We start from the raw sequence: 19769 nt of genomic DNA on the forward strand, positions 1-19769 counted from the left end.
AAACTCAAATTATCTATTTATTATGAGTTTTTTTAATAAAAAAATAAGGAAATATATAATTTATTATTATTATAAAGCTTTTTTTAATTATTATAATTATTTAATCATGTAATATATTTATCTTAATTAATATAATTATTTTAAGAAATTAATTTTAATTATTATTTAGAAAATAATTATTTAATTATTTTGTTGAATATTAATTTTAAATTAGATTTTACTACGTTTATATTAAATTGATTTGAATTGTTATTGTTCATAATCTATTTTTGATTAACAAATTTAGAAACGAATTATCGAATTGAATGATTTACAAGCACCAGAAATGTATATTTGAGAATGTATTTTTAAAACTGTTTTTCAATCAAATTCATTAACAGCTGTCCCACACTCCCTTTTTAAAGAAACAACTAGAAGAAGTTTTTTGCTTTTATAGAAAAACTTGAGTCCACTTTGAAAATGAGAACAATATGAAAAACACGTTTTCAAAATTATGACGTTGCATCAAGCATATTAGAGTACTTCATATTTTTTATGATGGTGTATTAAGCCTATTAGAACATTTCATATTTTACCATAGGATACATGTAGTGATCCTCTCTCAGATAATCACATTCATAGTACTTTTTTATTTTGCCTCACATCATAGTACCTTTTGATTTTGACTTAGATGTTATTTTTTTTTTTTTTTTTTTTGTCTCACATTCATAGTACCTTTTGATTTTGACTTTGATGTTATTTGATAATACTGAAATTAAGTACTAAAAATTTTAAGAGCCAAGTTTAAGTATTGATAACTAAAAAACAAATATTTTTTTAAATTTTCAACATTCAATGACAAGTGGTGTCTCGGTCACTTAAAATATTACTTCATTTTAAGTGATGCTTAACGTTTTCAATTATATTTAAATTGTGTTATCAAATACACTTAATTGAATAAACGCTTAACCCGCTTAACCCGTTCAGAGTTCAGAAGTAAACCTCAATTAAACAATCAAACACGAACCAGCTGAGGAACAACCACCTGTTCAACCATTATACTCGGATAATCACAAAGTGAAGAAAGAGCCAACATAAAATGTCAATTAACTGTAAGATTCAATTAATATAAACTTTAAAGTAATACACATCCAATAATGTAACAGATGATGATACTGACAGATGATAATACTGACACAAATCACGGAATCGCTACAGTTACAAACAGTAGTGGAGCTGCCAACCATCTAATTCTTCCTTCACAGTATTGAGAACCAAAAATCCTTTAGCCCTGGTGTGCTTTGTGTTGCTAAAAGATAAAGCTCACCGAAGTAGATCAAAGAGCATGACTACAACAATTGCCTAAGGCCGTCAATATTCATCTATTCTGATCTCCGCCGATCTTTCTGATTGTTATACAGAGGCAAAATCCAATTGGGCCCATGTTTCCTCTTCCCGCAACACCGCCAGTAGAGCAACAATGCCGCTGCAATCACGCCAACTGGAATGGCCCATCTGTCTCAACAAGGAGATTCAGAGGAAATGAAAAGAAAGAAACATAACAACACTGCTCATCAATAGTTCAACAACAACTTAAAGACAGTATCCCAATCTTCTTCAAGGATTCATGTTTGTTATTCTTCTCTCATCAATGCTTTCTCTTTTCTATGTTGGCTCATCGGAAGAGAACTAGACTAATTGTGAGAGTTCTTGCCAAATCTTCTGAAGTAGAAAATTTGTTTTATGGTTGGGTATTTAAAAATGAAGATACTAAGAAGTGAATTGACCACATGTTCATAGCTTCTCTAGCATCACTTCTTTCAGCGAAAAGGAACTCATGCTTCGACTTCTTAATTGTTTCACTGACAAAAGAGCTCATGCATCTCACAACTTCAATCATTAAAGAATTGTAGAGAGAGAGTGAGAGAATCTATCATCCTTTAGAATGCGTCTTAATGCAATTCAATAGGAAAAACTTGTGTGGCCAACCTGAAACCAAACTGAGTCTAACCCGGTTTTTTGACAGGCTTGGGCAGAGATCATTTTGTTGCTTGCAGTTGGACTAGGGTTAAAGAATATCAACTTGACCTCAATTCAATTGGGGCTAGGATAGAGTTGTCAGGCAACTCAAGCCAACCAAAAACTAACCTATATTAATATTAGCAATAATATTCTTGTTAAAATACTAGTAACCAAGCCTAATCTGAACCTAATCCGGCTGTAATCTGACCCTGACTGAGGTAACACAAGTTACACAACCGACTTGAGTCTAACCCAAGTTTAGAACAATATGTTCGGGTTTTGTCAGACTAGGGTTGAGAGTTCTATTTGTGTTTGACTTGAGTTGATCCATCAACCTAACCAAGTTGCGCCCTTACACTTCAGTAGAACCACATTCTAAAAAATTACAGTTCCAAGCCAGACGCTTCATTCTGTAGTTGATGCACAAAAACAAGCTAACATGCAATTTCACACCTCATCCAAGCACCGACATCAAACATAAATGTTTATAGAGTGAACGAGTTTGAGAAGCAAAGAGCAAGTGATACCTGTCCAAATCAAGGATAGGGCTGTAAACAACTGTTTCCCAGGTCGCCACAATAAAATGCCAAACCGGGTTGTAATATAGAGCCTCTGGTGACCAAAACATCCTTGTGTATGTCTCTAAGAAGATAAAAAGTATCCACGCCCCAATTTCAACCAAAATAAACTTTATGATAAATCGACCCACTACCACCATGGCAAGGGAGAAGGCCACCAACCAATTAAAGAGCCTGTGGTTGTATTCTTTGATAAACAGAGATTTTGACTTTCCCATCATCTGCATATTTTGATCACATGAACATTGAGAAAGGTTAGTAAAAAGAATTAAGGTGCATTCAGACTCCACATGGGATTGAGATTCGACTGCTTTAACAAAATATATAGTGATTTTTCTGTCTTCATACCCTTAGAAACAGGTAAAGCATTTTTAGCATCACTTTTTAAATTGCCAAGGAATAAATGACATTTCTAGATTATCTCTCATCACTTTAGGAGAACTGCATTTGTTTTGTGATGTCAACTTTTGGAAAAATATATTTCAATGGTTTTATTCAAACACTGATGAAACATTACAAACTGATTCGTCACTAGAGCATCAGAATATAAAATTTCAAATAAGTACTAATAAGATCTTAGACAGGTAAGTCTTGTATTAGGGACGCGTTCCCCTTTTGAACGCTTTTCTAATACTTATCAAAAAAAAAAAAAGATCTTAGACAGATAAGAAAATAAATTGAAAAGAAGAATGTGGAAGATATGCCAACCTTCATCATCCGATGCTCATAAATCGTCTTAGAAGGTCCAACACACTCCCTCTCAAAACTTTGGTTGCATTGGAGGAATCCTGCATTAAATTTTGCCAAGGAAGGAAGCCTGAGGACTTGGAGTTGGTCCATTTGGTCCTCACATCTAGTATACAGTGCCTCACACAACTTTGAAGATTGATATTCATTTGCCAAAATGTAGTTCTTATATGCCTGCACAAAAAGTGCATACAATTTTACACTGGAACTTCAAATCCCAAATATGAAGGCAAGGGCCTACAGAAAATTATGGAAGGGAGGCATTTGAAAGGTGCTATATGTACATAACAATTTACATCTCATACTATTATACTTTAAGGCCTGATTCATACCTTTCTAATTTCTTCCTCTAATTTTTCAACTGATTTTTTCGCATGGTGACGGCCAAAATGTTGTTCCTCAAAAGCTTTCATGGCTCCTTCTCTAGAGTCATCATGGGTTTTCTGTACAGACTGCTCTGAGAGAGGTAAACCCAATTTAGCCATCCCATCACTGTATAGTTTCAGACACCGCTCCAGAATACCCTTATTGAAAACCTCCACAAGAGAGCCTGTTGATGGAATTTCTCCTTTATTCAAGGCTTCAAGAATCTGAAATTCCAACATCCATTGTTGAAGAGAGAACATATAGGATAAGGTGTGCACACAAGCTAAGATTTAACCTACTTTTTTTTCTTTTCTGTTTCCTTCTTCAGCAGAGATTAAAAAGTCAAGACGAGAATGAGGGCAACTTAATGGAACCCTGGTTATTATGATAGCCATTGAGGCATCTCATTCAATTTTTTTAGCCTTCTTATCTTTGTATAGTTAACCATGACAACCAACATGTTCAATAAGACTGATCATTACCAGAATAATCACTTGAAATGAAACAAGTCATTATAGTAGAGACGTAGTTATGGGAGCGTTTAGCAAAAATAGGGACCTGTTTGGTTCAGTTTTTAGACAGTACAAAAAAATAGAAAAGAGTTAGAAATATCCAACTTCACTGAAAACTCTTTTGAAAAAATTTAGTTTTTTTTTTTTTTAATTCGTAATAATTGTTTATGAGAATTAAACAAAAAGGACCTAGATCATTTAAGCAACCCTCTCTCTCTCTCTCTCACGCATGCGCGTGCACACACACACGACTCACAAGAGATTGGCCCACTCTATAATAAGTGCTCCAGTTTAATCATCACCGGTTGAATAATTGTTTTATGAGAATTAAACAAACAGGACCTAGATCATTTAAGAAACTCTCTCTCTCTCTCTCCATCTTTCTCTCACACACACACATACACACACGCCCACACACACACACACGATTCTCAAGAGATTGGCCCACTCTATAATGAGTGCTCCAGTTCAATCATCACCAGTTGAGTTCATATCAACCTCACCAGAGGTGACACAAATAAAGAACAGACTAAGAGGTTCATTCATTGTCAGAAAAGAATTAGATGGTTTGAAAACCAGAATACTTAAGGATTAGAGGAAAGCACCTGCTCCAAAAAAGATACAAACTCCTTCCCGTTTAGATGTTTACCCTGCACAATCTTTGGACGGATGATAGAAGCAACAAGTTGTTTCAATTGCTCTCGCTTCTTCACGTAACCTGGGTCAAGATCGTCATCCTTCATGTCACAAAGTTTTGTACGCTGGAGATGAGGCTGTTTCAAAGTTCAAATTGGGCTATCAGGTAACTCTGAGGCAAAGAGTTTAGGGGAATGCGTTTGCAAATGTCAACAAATAAATCCTAAATGCATTAATCATTTTCAATCGTAACCTAACATTTTTATTATCATTATGGTCAGTACTTAATATAAAATAAGTTTTGAGTGTATATGAAAATAGAAATAAGGAGGTCACTGATAAGTACACAAATAGTTCTCCGGTTCAAAGTTCTAGCGTAACAAAGCATTTAAAAGGGGTTCATTTCTCGTACTACCATAGAGTTAAGCCTCAATTAATAAGTTGTTAAGTTTTTCTCACATATCAAGCATTGGTTTACCATGCTGCTTGGACTTTCTTTTAGGCTCTGTTTGGTTAGGTAGAATCAACTAGAAAAGAAACAAAAGTGAAAATTTTATAACTTTTTTAGAGTTTGGATAGAATGAAAATGAAACATTCTGGAAAATTTGAATTCTCGCAACCCGTTATTTTCCTCAAAACGTTTCCTGCCCAAAACAAGCGGAAAATAAAATTTTCTCGTGAAAGCAATGTTTTTCTATTTTGAATTCCTATTGTATCCAACAACTATATCGATAATTGTTAGCAACCAATAATTTTTTTTTTTACTGGTTTCAAAGAATTACAAACCAACAATAACTTTATTGGTGGCAGAGTTTGAATTAACTTGACTTCTATAAATAGTAGTTTGTAAGGTGTCAAATAATTGAAAACTATATCATTTTTTTAGATATATATTACTACTAATTAATTCTTTATTATTTACTATTTATTTTATTATTTTAGTATTTTTATAACATAAGAAAAATATAACATAAGGACAATTTAGGTAAGTACAAATATTTTTAGTAACTTTTATGCTATTCAATATAATTTTCTTGAATAAATTTTCACCTTAACCAAATGCATGCTAGAAAATAAATTTTCTTTCCATTCACTCCACTTTTCTTTTCATTTTCCGTTTCTTTTCTTTTCTTTCTAGTTCTATCTAACCAAACCTAGCCTTACAGATGTAAAAGTATTTCTCTAATTTCCAAAATAATTTTTTTAAAAATATAACAGCAACTTTAGTTACATGAATGTTTTCAATGACATGATTAAGTTAATTTTCTAGGACAATGCACTATCAATGAAAACAATAACAAATACCCAAGTAAATTGACTAAATAAATTAATGAGATGAACACTGACATGCACAACAACAGTCCTCTTGAGAAGAAAATTATTAAAGCACTAATGGAAATTGAAGTTCAAAGAGTATCCAAGGAGCACTCTTAGACCATGGATCCACGAACACGATAGTCTATGCAATTCAGATAGGAAAGTCGAACAACAAAACATATATATTCAATAAAAAAAGAGACTAAAATTTATTTTCCATGGACCCAAGCATCTAGGTCATGCAGACCAAGGTCTGTGTCTGGTGTTATGCAATAATACAGGTATTCAACTCATTTTGAAATATTCATGTAATATAGGGATTAAATAATTACCAAAAATGTGTAATATAAGAACATATTAAGAAAGCATTTCATGCAACTTCTAGTCATCTCGTGTCGTTTTGGGGAGGAGAGTGGAGGTTGCTCCTCTCGTCTTGTATCTATTACCGGGGGCGTTGGCATTTGGAAGTTCATTTGGAAAGGTTGGGATGTGTTTTCCACCCATATTCGATTCAAGGTTCGTAATGGTATGTATGTTAGATTTTGGGAAGACTTATGGTGTGGTGATTAGTTGTTCTCTTTCTTTTCCTCGTCTCTTTAGCATTGCCGAGAATAAGCATGCTTACGTAATTGACTGTTATCATCTTGATAACAGTGGAGTTACGTGGGATGTGCATTCTAGGCGTTCTTTTCAGGATTGGGAGATAGCTGAAGTTTGCGTCTTTTTGGACCTGTTATATAGACAGAAGGATGTTGGCAGAGGTTGTGATGATATTTTGTGGACTCCCTCTCTTCATGGTAGATTCGAAGTTCGATCCATGTTCTTGTGTTTGTCTAATTTTATTGGATATGATTTCCCATGGAAGTGTATTTGGCGCTCTAAAGCTACTCTTAGAGTTGCCTTCTTTGTTTGGACTGCTACCTGGGGAAAAATTCTAACATTGGATAATCTGCGTAAGAGAGGTAATACCATTGTTAATTGGTGTTGTCTTTGTAAAAATGATGGTGAGTCCGTGGACCATCTTCTTATGCATTGTCCTGTTGCATCTGATTGTTGGAATCTCATATTCAATATTTTTGGCGTTCAGTGGGTAATGCCAAAGCACTCTTTCCAATTAATTAATGCTTGGAGAAGATGCCCTGTTTCTGGTCATGCTCGTGATTTTTGGAGGGTCGTCCCACATTGTGCTTGGTGGTGTATTTGGAGAGAGAGAAATAACAGAAACTTTGAAGGGAAGGAATCGTCTTTTGCAAACCTTAAGTCTTTTATTTTATGCTCTCTTTTCTGTTATGTCAAAGGCAGCGCTTGCTCCTCGATCGATGACTTTTTTGTTCTATTGGACTCTGTTGGTCCTTAGATTTGGCTTTTGTTCTTTCGTTTTTGTGTATTAAGGACGCGTTCCCCTTTTGAACGTTTTTCTAATTTATTTTTACTTATCAAAAAAAAAAAAAAAAATGCAACTTCTAGTCAACTAGGAATGTGTTCTTTTGTCAAAAATGCCCACAGGGCATGTTTGACAAAACAAATGTCAGTAAATATTCCGCACTCCTACCAATGCTGTGTCAGGTCCAACAATGATATTTCACACAACGCTACGCTTTTTGCTTTACTAGCTCTCCTTCCTAGGATAGTGATATACCTCAGTGTTCAACCTCTAAATAATGCCTAGCTAACTAGAAAGAACTATAAAGAGGCAAAGGCAAGAATCATTTAGAATTGAGCCAAACCCATACTTGTGGTAAGCTAAATGCTGTGCTGTTATCGCCCATGATAGCCAAAGAATCCCTGATCTGGTTAACCTGATTAAAATACGCAGAAAGGACTTGAGAAATGTTTATGATTACAAAATAATGTCCCAATGAAAAAGAACCTTTGGAAGAAACATTACCTGGTCAACATTCTTGTTCCCTGTGGTCACAATATGCACAAAGAATCAATCTTTGTCTATAAGGAAGTAAAATTACCATAAATAGAAGACATCTTGGTACCCATATACAGGAGGGGAAAACTAACCATCATAATTAGGGACATGTTGAAGAGCTTGATCTACCATTTCTTTCACGGATTTCCCCTCTGTAAAACGGCAACAACAATGTCAAATTTATCATCATTGCAAGAGATAAGACTATGGGTGCCACAAAAACAGAATGCAACTTCCATAAGTTATCTCATAGCGTTCTGTCGATAAGAGTGGCAGTTATTTTGGGACACAGGGGGTTATGTAAAGTAAAATCTAAGAAACGTTAAATTTTGGGTAGATGACATATTAGCTCAGATTTTGAAGCTATTGTCTCATGCTACCACCATTTCAGTTAAACTGGTGCATCGTAGATTGTCACTAAGATAACTGTACTTGGGTTGCACCCCCTTGGCGCCCTTTTCTTGGGTTCTGCAACCTAGGTGTCAAATCATAATACTTATTGGAAAAAAAGATAAGGAGTTGCTTCAGTGTTAAAAGTTTGGACAGCAAAGCATGATAATACATGTTTGAGTCCAAGTGTGCACACTTTTTGGACATAATGCCATAGGTTAGGTAATGTTACCCAATCTACCACTTCCAGTATTCTTGATTAACGGAACATATAGGCAACCATTTTTCTTCTTATTCCCCCTTTCTCTTTCTCTTTTTTGGGTAAAAAAAGTACCACACGGCTACTATGATTTTATTCATAAATTAGCATAGGAAACCATATCTGAACTTACGTAGGAAATCACGCTGGATAAGCCACAAGAGTTTTGCAGGTTCAAAGGCAACATCTTGTCCCTGCAAAATATCTAGTCAATCAAATGCATAGGAAAACTTAAACTTCATTAGAAGACAATATACACGAGGGGAAAAACTTTAAGTGGTCCAAAGATTTACCTTCACTCTGTCCACCACATGATAGTTGAAGACAAAAACATGAAACAAGTCAGTGTTTGGTGACAAATGTTTTTTTTTTTTTTTTTTTTTTTGGCGGGGGGGGGTGTTGTGAATTTACCAAAAAAAATGTAAACAAGGAGTGCAATGACCATGTCAGAATTGCATACCTTCCATAGAATTCTTCAGCAAGCTCAACAGCAAATGACAACCGAGATATGTCTGCTTCACGGATCTAAACATGTAGCAAGACCAACATATAAATCAAATAAAGATGCTTTGCAGATGTCAATTGGGGGCTTGAATGATAGATGCCCCAAATTTCAATGGGTCCATGACCCTAATTGTTAAAACGCAAATGTTGATGTCCATGTCCCATCTGTCCAAGAGTAGGTGAGAAGTAATGCAACATTGTAAAAAAAAAAAAAACAAAACAAAAAGCCCTAAATTATTTAAGTCTCATCCATCATGCTTTCAGTTTCACTTCAAAACATGCCAGTTAGGATTCTATTGCACAATTGTTTGAATGATTCAACTACTAGTACTTGTTAGGGAACTTTCATTTTGCGAGTCATTTCAAAAGGAAAATTTCTTTCGGAATTAGTAGCAAATTAATGAAGCTGTAGACCTGTAGTCCATACAATAATCCATTAGATATGAGTGTTTATTTTTCTTCCCTTTTTTTCTCATTTTAATAGCTCATTAGAAACAAATTATTACTTAGACGAGCATACACCAAAAAATAATGACTCTACTTCGGCAAAGTAGCAATTCAGGGCTTGCATGAAGTACTTTTATTGTAACTCTATTCGATAATGGTTTCATTTTCCCAAAGGGGGCAACTGTTTTGGTAAATTCTCTTGCTATTTACTTTAGAGACTATGTTTCGGTATAGTTAAAACCTATTTTATTAAAATTGAAAACCTGACTAAGTCTTACACTTAATGCACAAAGGGAAAAAAGAGAAAATAAAAGTCAAGACCACCTTTCTATTCTCATCTTAAACCCTAAATCTAAACAAAAACAAAACTCTAAATTTGCTCCCATCACCATATAAAAAAAAAAAAAAAAAACCACAAAGCACACCAAGAATATACCCAGGAGTTGACACTTTGTACTTGATAGTTTGATTTTTGCAATATCAGAACTCCTTGAGTTTGCTAAAATTCCAAATTATTGGCTGTCCCACGTGATGATGCTCCAAATAAAGAGTAATTAAGGAAGTAGGAGAGAACAAGAGAGTTACAGGCGGAGAAACAAACCGTCTCAGGCAGGTTATAGATAAGCACAGAACTCAATACTGTTGCCAGAGCAAAAATCCTGCAAAGACAGCATTCAGAAAGGAGGATCCACAAAAATTTACAAGCATCAAAAGCAGATTGAAGATCTTTTACTGACTTAAAGATTACCGGTCATCATATACGTTTGATTTCCCAACACTTTCAAATCCTTCTGTATCGAGGTAAAAGACAGATGTTTTAACTCCATCAATATCTACTTCTAGTGGGGTTCCCCATACCCATATCCCTGGAAAGAATGAAAAATAAATTGTAAGTGATATCTGTACATGAATGGTTGTATAGATTCATGGCGTCATATCATACACATCTACCTTTAGTTTTCGTGTCCCGCATATGCCCAACACCAAAACCTGCAAAATATCAATCTTCAACGCTTAAAAAACATGTGAGAATTAAAGAAAGAACAATGGTGATGATTTCAGTGCGAGATGAACTAACAGTGGTAAAGGCTGCACCTTCATAACATGAAAGGGAGAGAAGCTGATTAAGCAGAAAAGATTTGCCGGAGCGATATGGACCAATCACCTAATAAGGCACCCATAAAGATAAGAGTAAAAAAAATGTTTAGTGGGTAGGGTAGGAGGAGGTGCTCCCGAGGAGGAAAAACGCTTTTCATTAAGTAATTGTAGTGAACAAAAACTTACAGAAATGGACTACTGGCAGTCATGCAAAATGAGAAACCAACAATGTTCTTATATCCAAAGCACAGAGTAAGTAAAAATAAGAGGTTTTAAGAACAAGTACAGTTTGCCTATATAATTTTTAAAAAATTATGGAAGCATTTGCCAATTAGGTTATGTAACAAAAAGTGAACAACCTAGATTTTTAAATATATTTTGAAATTGATTATGTGAGAAACTATTGCAACTGATAAATACTCAAGGAAATCAATCTCGAGCTTACCGCAACAGCTGCAATTGGAGTCTTTATTCTCTGAATCAGCTCCAACCCTTCCTTTGCAAGGCGAAGTTTCGTATGACCAGGATCAGGTTCTATAATAGGAAATCTGTAAGAGGTAGGGAAGGGAACAAGGTCACCAAGAGTTTAATGAATTAATAATATGATATTTGAAACTAATGGTTCTATGGCTCCTGCATAGAAGCAGTAATATTATGATACTTGAAGCTTATTTTGAAAAAGGGCAGCAAGATAAGAAATATATTACACAAAGGTGAAGGTTAATGAGCTAGCAGCCTAGCATTAAAAGAAAATTCCAACATCCCAACAAAGGATATTGTGGAAGCATACTTTAATCACACTAAAAACAATGAGATGAGATGAATGCAACAGCCGTTAAAGGTCTGCTTCAAACTTTGTGTCAATCAACAATATATGCTCCATTGATGACTGTTTCCTTGTTATACACTCATACAATCTAAACCTGGAATGCAAATTATATTAATTACTGTGCATGGTAATGCTACACCAGAACTTTTTCAGCTTCATATTGGGTTGAGGAATTAGAAAGTAACACTGGAATTCAATGCAAAACTCCAACCAATTGAACATATTCATCATTGTCATAACTTCTGCTTAACAACCCCCCCACTGATGCATGCAAGGTGGGGTTGGCAAAAAAGAAAAAGGAACAGAAAAGACATTGGTAATATTTTGAGTGGGCAAAGCAGTCCAAATCAATGTTTTGATGAGCAAAGTAAGCTGGGTTGTTCTTGTGGAGAAGAGGAGCATATTAGGAAGTTTGAATATTATGTTTAAGAATATGATTTCCATTTTTTTTTAACAAGGGAAGAAGTCACATTTTTTTAATTCACAAAATAAATAAATAAACAAATAAATAAAATCATAGAGAGAGAACATAACAGAATAGAACTAATAGCCCTGAATTATGTCAGGGCGAGACAGAAAAAGTAAGGACTCTCCTAACAGTTTTTGTATTGCTCTTGCAAGATAGGCCTTTGATAGGAAACTTTATGGACTTGACAAAACACCTTGTTATCATCACTTGACATCATATATGGTGTTTAAAATGGCTACCTCCACAGAGAGAGAGGTTCAATTCATCCATGGGCAAAACAGTTGTCAAGGTTTCAATTTGAATCAGAGGACCATGTGAAGCAAGAAAGGCAATGTGAAAAAGGTAAGACACACTAGCACACCCACTTTGTCCCATTTAGGACATGAGCCCTCAACCTCCTTTGAAATATGGACATACCACTCCCTCAACCTAATGCTTGGTGGTAAATAGATTTTTATTAAATTATATTAATTTAGTAATCTTACCCATCTTCTATGAAAGAATCGCTTTCTATTCTAACATTACTGACCAATGAAATTTAGAGCATTTGAAGTTTGAACCTCAAAGGCACAAAATAAGGGTGCACAAAATAAGGGTGGGAAAAAAGTAAATTGCTCCTTGGCCCATATAAACGTTTTGAAAGGCATGTGTAACTTAAACTAGTAACAGGAAGCAATAGGCAAATATCATGTGAATGATAATTACATATGAACGCTTGAAATTTGAGCAAGAAATGGAATTCAACTCAACAAAGCTTTTTCCCAAAGTTACATGAATCCTATTTTTCCCTTTTATATTGTCCAAGGCTATAACCTAAGTCAAACTGCATGTTATCATATCTTTCCTTACTACTCTATCCGTGTTAATTCTGGTCTTCCCTTTTCCCAAGCAGTGCCCTCAATGTGGATATGTCGCCCTTCCTAACTAGTACACTTAGTGGTATTCTTTGCACAGGGGTTCAAACCATTTTATTCTATTTTCTCTTGTTTTATCTAATTGAGCAACATATAGTGACTGCATAATTTTCTAACTCTTAACACTAAATTTGGCATAGGAACAAGCTTTCTTCCTTCTCTTGCAAAATTAACTATTTCATAGGAATTTTTTTTTTGTTCTTGATAACTTGCGCTTATTCCAAATAAGTCCAAGATTATTTCAAAGCAATACCATATTCTGCTATTAGAGCACTACAAGCCTATAAGGTTTTGAGCAGGAAGCGTGGGGTAGGAGAATTTCATCATCCTTGGATTTGTTAAATTCGTCATCTGTACTAAAGCAGTGGGAGGCTAGGAGGAAGCTAAAAATCTTCAACTCCGAAATCCACTAGGTTGTTTCATCGAATCCACAGGGAGATAATAGGAGAAAATTCTATTGATAAAATTTTGAAATCCATAGGTCATTACAACCCAAAATATATGTATACATAAGCTAGAAAATTATTTCTAACAAAATTTAACTAAGGTTTAAGTGCAAACCACCCCCACACGCACTATTGATATAGTGCAAATACCCTGTGTGGTATAAAACACCCCATACTTTTAATTCAGTGCGAATAAGGACCTCTCCACTTAAAAAGACTATAATGCCCTGTTGTCAGTAGAATGAAATAATATTAAAAAAAAAAATGTAAAATGACCGTTTTGGACAAGGCTAAACCAAACACCCTTTATTTTCTCTGTGTTTGCTCAATCTCAAACCCTAAGTCTCTCGATTTGAAATCCTAACCATGTAGTACCCTTATACTCCGTATATAACGTCAGTAATTTTATGTGTTCATGCATACAAGCATTAAACTTGGAGTCTTGGATTCTATGTTATCCTGTATTTTTTTTTTCTTCAAGTTATTCTGTAATTTAGGTTTTCTTAATTTTAGCTTGTTAGTGTTTTATTAGGATTTCACTTTCTCAGTGTTAGGGTTTGACTAGGATTTGGTTTAGTTGCCTTTTTAGTGATGGCGTCTATCTTTGACAAAATTCTATTTTCACAATTTACCAAAGAGATTCGAATTCAAAGAGAGATGAATAAGTCTGAAGTTGAAGATATCAACATGTAGTAAGAGATCGAAGAAGTTGAATGAATGGCTTCTAACATCAAGAGTTGCCAGAATTGGCAGACACCGCTGGAACAATCTCCTTCGTGTCCGGAACGGCGGAGGCCTGCGCCGTTTGTTTGGATTCCTTGAGAGAGGGCGAGTGGTGCCGAAGCCTGCTGTTGTGTAACCACATGTCACACTCTTTTTTTTTTCTGGGTATAATTCTTGGAGGTAGAGAGGCAAACAGACCCAAACAATCTTCTTTTTCTCTCTCTACCCGTATGTTTTCATTCCTGCAATTTTCTCTGTAACAACATGGGTGTTGACTGTTGAGGGTTTTATTGGTTAACGGTCATATATTTGGGAGCGTGTTTTCTATTTTCCCTCTGGGTTCAAAGTGTAACAACTCTATATATGTGTTATGATGATAAGAGGGACACATAAGTTAGTTAGTAATTCCGAGTTGTACATACTCACGAATAGTCACATCTATTGGGATTTCAATTTTATTGATGTGGGTTCATTCTGAATTATGTTATGTATGGGTAATGCTTTAAAGCTCAAGACAAGATTGCTGATCTTGAGATGAAATTGATGGACGTCAATAGCGAGCATTTGGTATCCCAGAAGCAGAGTACCATTCTATTGTTGGGAAGTCTGTTTGAGATAGAGAGGAGAGATAGACGTGCAGAGGGTGAGAGATGGGTAGGGAGGGGTTTTTGATATAAATAATGCAAGAGGGGTAAAATGGGAAGTGAAAAGGGTAAAATCGGGATATCAATTTTAGAGCGCTTTTATACAATTTTATTTATCAAAAAAAAAAAAAATTTGGGATATCAAATTTACTTTTGTGTCAAATTTCACCAAAAAGTGGTCAAGGGGGTGTATTTGCACCGTTTTTGAAAAATAGGGAGTGACAGTGCTCACTTTTCAAAAGGAGTGGGTCATTGTGCACAAAACCTATAGTGTAGGGGGTTTTCTGCACTTAACCCTTTAACTAATTACGAAATATAAAATCATGTATGGTTACCGGTCTACCTTTGTCCTGGTGGCTTTGGATCTTAACTCCCAAACCAAGGTTTCAAGACTAGTAGAGAGAAGAAAGAAAAAATATATTGTTAATCTAATCTAGTCAAATCATAACAATTCATTCTTTGCTAATAGAAATTAGACTTCTCAATTTATAAAAAATAAGAGAAATATAAGGTTCAACTTCTAAAATAATATGGAATGACCCGTGGCCTACAACTTGGACTTCCAACAGTCTCTCTCATCTAATGAAGAAGCCACTTGCTTCACATCAATGCAACTATTGGCACCATGCTATAATTCTTGAACTCCTTTCCTATTAATAGATGCAAACACTTTAACTAAGCCTTGTTCACTGACCATGAATAATTTAACGATTACTTCACGAGTTCCATAAGGGTTCAAGAAAAATGATCGTTTGTTATTTCCTGACAGTTCTAGTTGCATTCAAATAGCATGGAAGTATAACTTGCCTATGAGGGGCAACAGTAATAGAGCCAGTTTCCATGCATTACACTCTAATATGTTCATAAAAATCTTTTGGGGAATTCCTTCTATCTTTTCCATTTCCTTTCTACCACTTTTTTTTTTTTTTTTTTTTTTTTTTGGTTGTGTGTGGGGGGGGGGGGGGGGGGGGGGGGGGTGGTTGGGTGGGAATGGTTAGGCAACCAGAAATGGAAGATTAAAGTGGTGTTTAAGCTCCTTTGGAGACAAGAAACCAAATATACGGTTTTACCACCATCTCTGACCAGCTAAGCTAGTTGAAATCTTCATTAGGAAACTTTTTATCACAAGGAGCATAGAATTTTCAACTGCTTACAACTATAGAGCAAAACTAAAGATCCTAAGGACAATATGACTATTGTAATTGTTATTCATGTCTAACATTAGGTTAGTATGACTCTCCCATTAAGGCCATGGATTGGAAACTAATAGTGAAATTTTTACCTGTCAAGCTTACAAAGCATCTGCACCAATTAAATATAGCTTAAACCAGTGATTAATGAGGCCATCTGTCTACTGAATTCTTATGAACTGATATTTTGAGCACCCCTTTAGATAAGATGGTGCAATACTAGCATCAACACTTGTTTTAATCTTTCTCTAAGGATGCTTCAAAGACCCTCTAAATCTTCGCTACTGAGCAATCACCTTTTGGAAGCATGAACTAGGTCATTTGTTTTTGGTCATTCCAGATTAAAATTGCTCTTCTAAATTAGAGAGCTGCTGACCTAATGCATGTTTAATGGTCATATTGGTCAACAATAATACTTGGTCGCTGGCAACTGCAGTAATTTGTGATTACCTATGTAACTATTATATGAATTTAAATCTTTGACAAGCTAACAGTATCTTTTGTCTGGGTGCAAGCAAAACATAAATGCCAAAACAAATAAAAGTAAATAAGGTACAAAATCGAGATTAACATTGACTTTTTATTTATTTATCACATCAGTATTTCATCAAAGTTTACACCATATAAAGTTTAAACATTTTTGCCAAAAACACTGAAGTTAGATCCTAAGCGTAACTTATCAGAATCTACAAATCTAATAACGAAAACACCTCAAAATTGCAGAATGTTAAGTTTCACACTTGATTGAAAAGTTTCAACAATAAACCCACAATGCATCACAAGGATAATCATCAAGCACAACGAATGCACAACTTTAAATTATTGCAAGACCATATAAACCCATACAATTAGCTAAAATTCAAAACGTATGCATACAATCGTATACGAATTCAACGCATCACTTACGCTTGGTGAATATTATCGATTGAGAGAGACCCAGATGGGAAGAAGCAGAGAAAGATCGAAAGCAGTGAGAGCCAGCACGAAATCTTCATAACTGATCTACGCAGAGAGAACTATCTTGCAAATGCGGCACTGTTAAGGGTAGGTTTGTGCAATTGCAATGAGTGAGAGAGCATGGAAGGCAAAGAAGAAGAAGGGGAAGAGGGTGATCTTGAAGGCATGGGAATAGAGAGAGAGAATGGGATCTCAAGAAGCCATGGAAGAGGGTACAGGTTAAGAATCGTAGACCCCACTCTTTGAGGTTACTAGAAAACCCCGATTTTTGGGTCTTCGAAGACCTGAAAAGTGAAAAACAAGGGATTTCTGCTTCCTTTGATTCTGATGCTTTTTGAAAGAGAGAGAATTAGAGAGGTACAGAAGTGGTCAGCGATGTGGTTTACAATTACATTGCCGTGAGCTACGTTACTGGAGTATTTGAATCCAAGCTGCGAAGAGATGACGGGGGTATCCTTGTCAATTCGCATGAATTTTATTTATGCATTCCTAACCGCTGACATGAACCAATAAGATACGGATAACTCTGATTTGCTAATTAAAGCAAGATGTGTCCAAACATAAACTCAGTAATTGTCAATCGGGGTGGGTTAATATTTTTTTGGGTGAACTAATGTTAGTACTACATAATAAATTTTTTTTTTTTTAGTGGGTTCAAGCTCATTCCTGAATTCGTTAATAGATGTGTCAATATGTTATTGGACGATGTCACATAATGATGTACATTCTCACCGGTGAGTGATTTTTTTTTTTGTTTTTTTTTAACCAATGAAAAATATTGAGGTTGTTATGCCTTACATATAATAAGGAGCAGAGTCCCCTAGGGCACACACCCCGGCCCGCCTTATATAATATATATAAATTTGTATAGTATGCCCCTAAAATTATTATGTTTTCAAAATTTTCTTTAACTTTTTCTTCTTTTTATTCATTTACTTTTTAAATTTCTTTAATTTTGTTTATTCAATCATACTCTAATTTGTTTCTTTCAAAATTATGTCATTTTTCTTTTCTTATTACTTCTTCTTTGTTTTTTTTCCTTCTTCTACTTTTTCATTGTTGTGTTTTTTCTTTTTCTTTTTTTTGTACTTTGCCCCTGAATTTAAATCATAGCTCTGCCCCTGCATATAATAGTCGACATTCAATCCGACGTGGTGCAACAAAGAGCTAAAAATACTCCATCAAAACAAAATAAAAAATCATGTGTCTTTCTTATAATATTGCACCACGTAATCGTTGCAAAGATTGCAATGTATAATTTCTTTGAAAAGGAGGGCTTGTACCAGTTCAAATTCTTTTACTAAACATTCTTTTACCGAACCTCATTCCATATTAAGTAATTTTAGCTCGAACAAGTATGCTTATAAAGGACCAATGACTTGTCTAATCTTTATAAGCCTAGTATATAACTTATTAGGACATAAGCCCATCAATTCACATACACAGCTGCTGGATTAAAAACAAGTAAAGAAGATAAAATATGTCACCATCCCGAAGGCAACACGACCGCAACAACACCATGTCTGCAATGCCTAGCCAACAGTAGCAATTGCAATGTTAGGTCGCTCTCTATTAGCTTGCACAGTTATATGAGTGTGGGTTAGAGTGGAATCATCTATGCTAAGCTTGTTCTAATTTGAGTCAAGCTCGAACACCTTTTTAAGGTCACTCTCTATTAGCTTACACAGTTACACTACGAGTGTAGGTTAGAGCGGAATCGTCTATGCTCAGCTTGTTCGAATTTGAGTCAAGTCCGAACATCTTTCTAATCTTAATGAGTCGAACCTGATCAATTAAAAGCTTAACTCAACTCAATTTGATTCATTTACAGTCCTAAAAATAAAACTGTATAATATTTGGTAGATTAAATGGTTCGACATCAACTTTCAAAATTTTGACATTAAATTTACCAAGGGTACACTTATGATATAGTTTGTACTAAAAGAGTTGAAATCAGTATAAAATTATTTTTTTATAATTACAAAAACAAAATAAAAATTCTTACCTTAATCTCACAAGCATAAGAAAATATATTTGAAAATTTTGAACATAATTTAACATAAAAAAATTCATGCTATATTTTTTTTATTTTCGAAGAAATGCAAACCAAGAAATCAATACAATTATTTAAAGGAAAACAATGTTCCCACTCTGGCCCCTATTCTGAAATTGCACTTCACTTGTCATTTTTCTTTTAAATGAAATAACAAAAAAGTCCCTAAAGTCATATAATACGTCATTCCTCAAAGATAAATTTGAGTATTGACAAAATTGAATTTGAAAATTGAAAAAGATTTTTTTCAAAGTGCATTTCAAACACAATGATAAACCAAGGCTTATAACACATTAGCATCTCCTCTAGCCCCTTAAGTGAAAGGTAAGAGTGAAATTTTCATTAAGGATTCAAATCTTCCCAAGAGGGGATTCAAATCTTCCCAAGAGGACCCTGCGGATAGGACCCGTTCGTCTATAGACCTGCAAGAAATTCTTAGCGGGACTTACTCAAAATTTCACCCAAAGTTTTGGCTTTGTAAGTTTCGTTTCAACTGTTAGAATATATTCTATATAATATATTGTTACCATATATTATTAGAGTATATTATATAATATATCATTACCATATATAGCAATACACTGTATGGTAGCTCTCTTAACCTACTCTCATTACCATATATAGCATTATCTTATATGGTAATAACTTGATATCATTTCTCATTGAATGTGAACGTTAAAAATTTTAAAAATATATTTAAAAAATACTTATTATTTAATTACCACTTAACAACTTCTCTTAAAATTTGAATAATTCATTTTCAATTTT

At 34.6% G+C, this 19769-nt stretch overlaps 1 protein-coding gene across 1 annotated transcript; it reads right to left on the reverse strand.

The window, feature by feature from the left end:
* Positions 1–673: 673 nt before the first annotated feature.
* On the reverse strand, positions 674–17345 carry LOC132306871 (uncharacterized). The gene is made up of 17 exons (XM_059804449.1): positions 16898–17345; positions 11222–11324; positions 10774–10843; positions 10630–10668; positions 10427–10544; positions 10280–10337; positions 9143–9252; positions 9021–9069; positions 8861–8921; positions 8171–8230; positions 8046–8065; positions 7891–7956; positions 4810–4977; positions 3659–3916; positions 3288–3500; positions 2529–2800; positions 674–1494 (listed from the first exon to the last, which is right to left on the reverse strand). Exons 1-17 carry the CDS (start codon positions 16984–16986, stop codon positions 1362–1364), a joined length of 1887 nt encoding a protein of 628 aa, XP_059660432.1. The 5' UTR covers positions 16987–17345; the 3' UTR covers positions 674–1361.
* Between the last annotated feature and the right edge of the window lie 2424 nt (positions 17346–19769).

Source organism: Cornus florida, unplaced genomic scaffold, assembly GCF_030987335.1.
Source record: "Cornus florida cultivar Cherokee Brave unplaced genomic scaffold, ASM3098733v1 CherokeeBrave_3.0.0_Hap2_Chr05, whole genome shotgun sequence".
NCBI lineage: Eukaryota > Viridiplantae > Streptophyta > Magnoliopsida > Cornales > Cornaceae > Cornus > Cornus florida.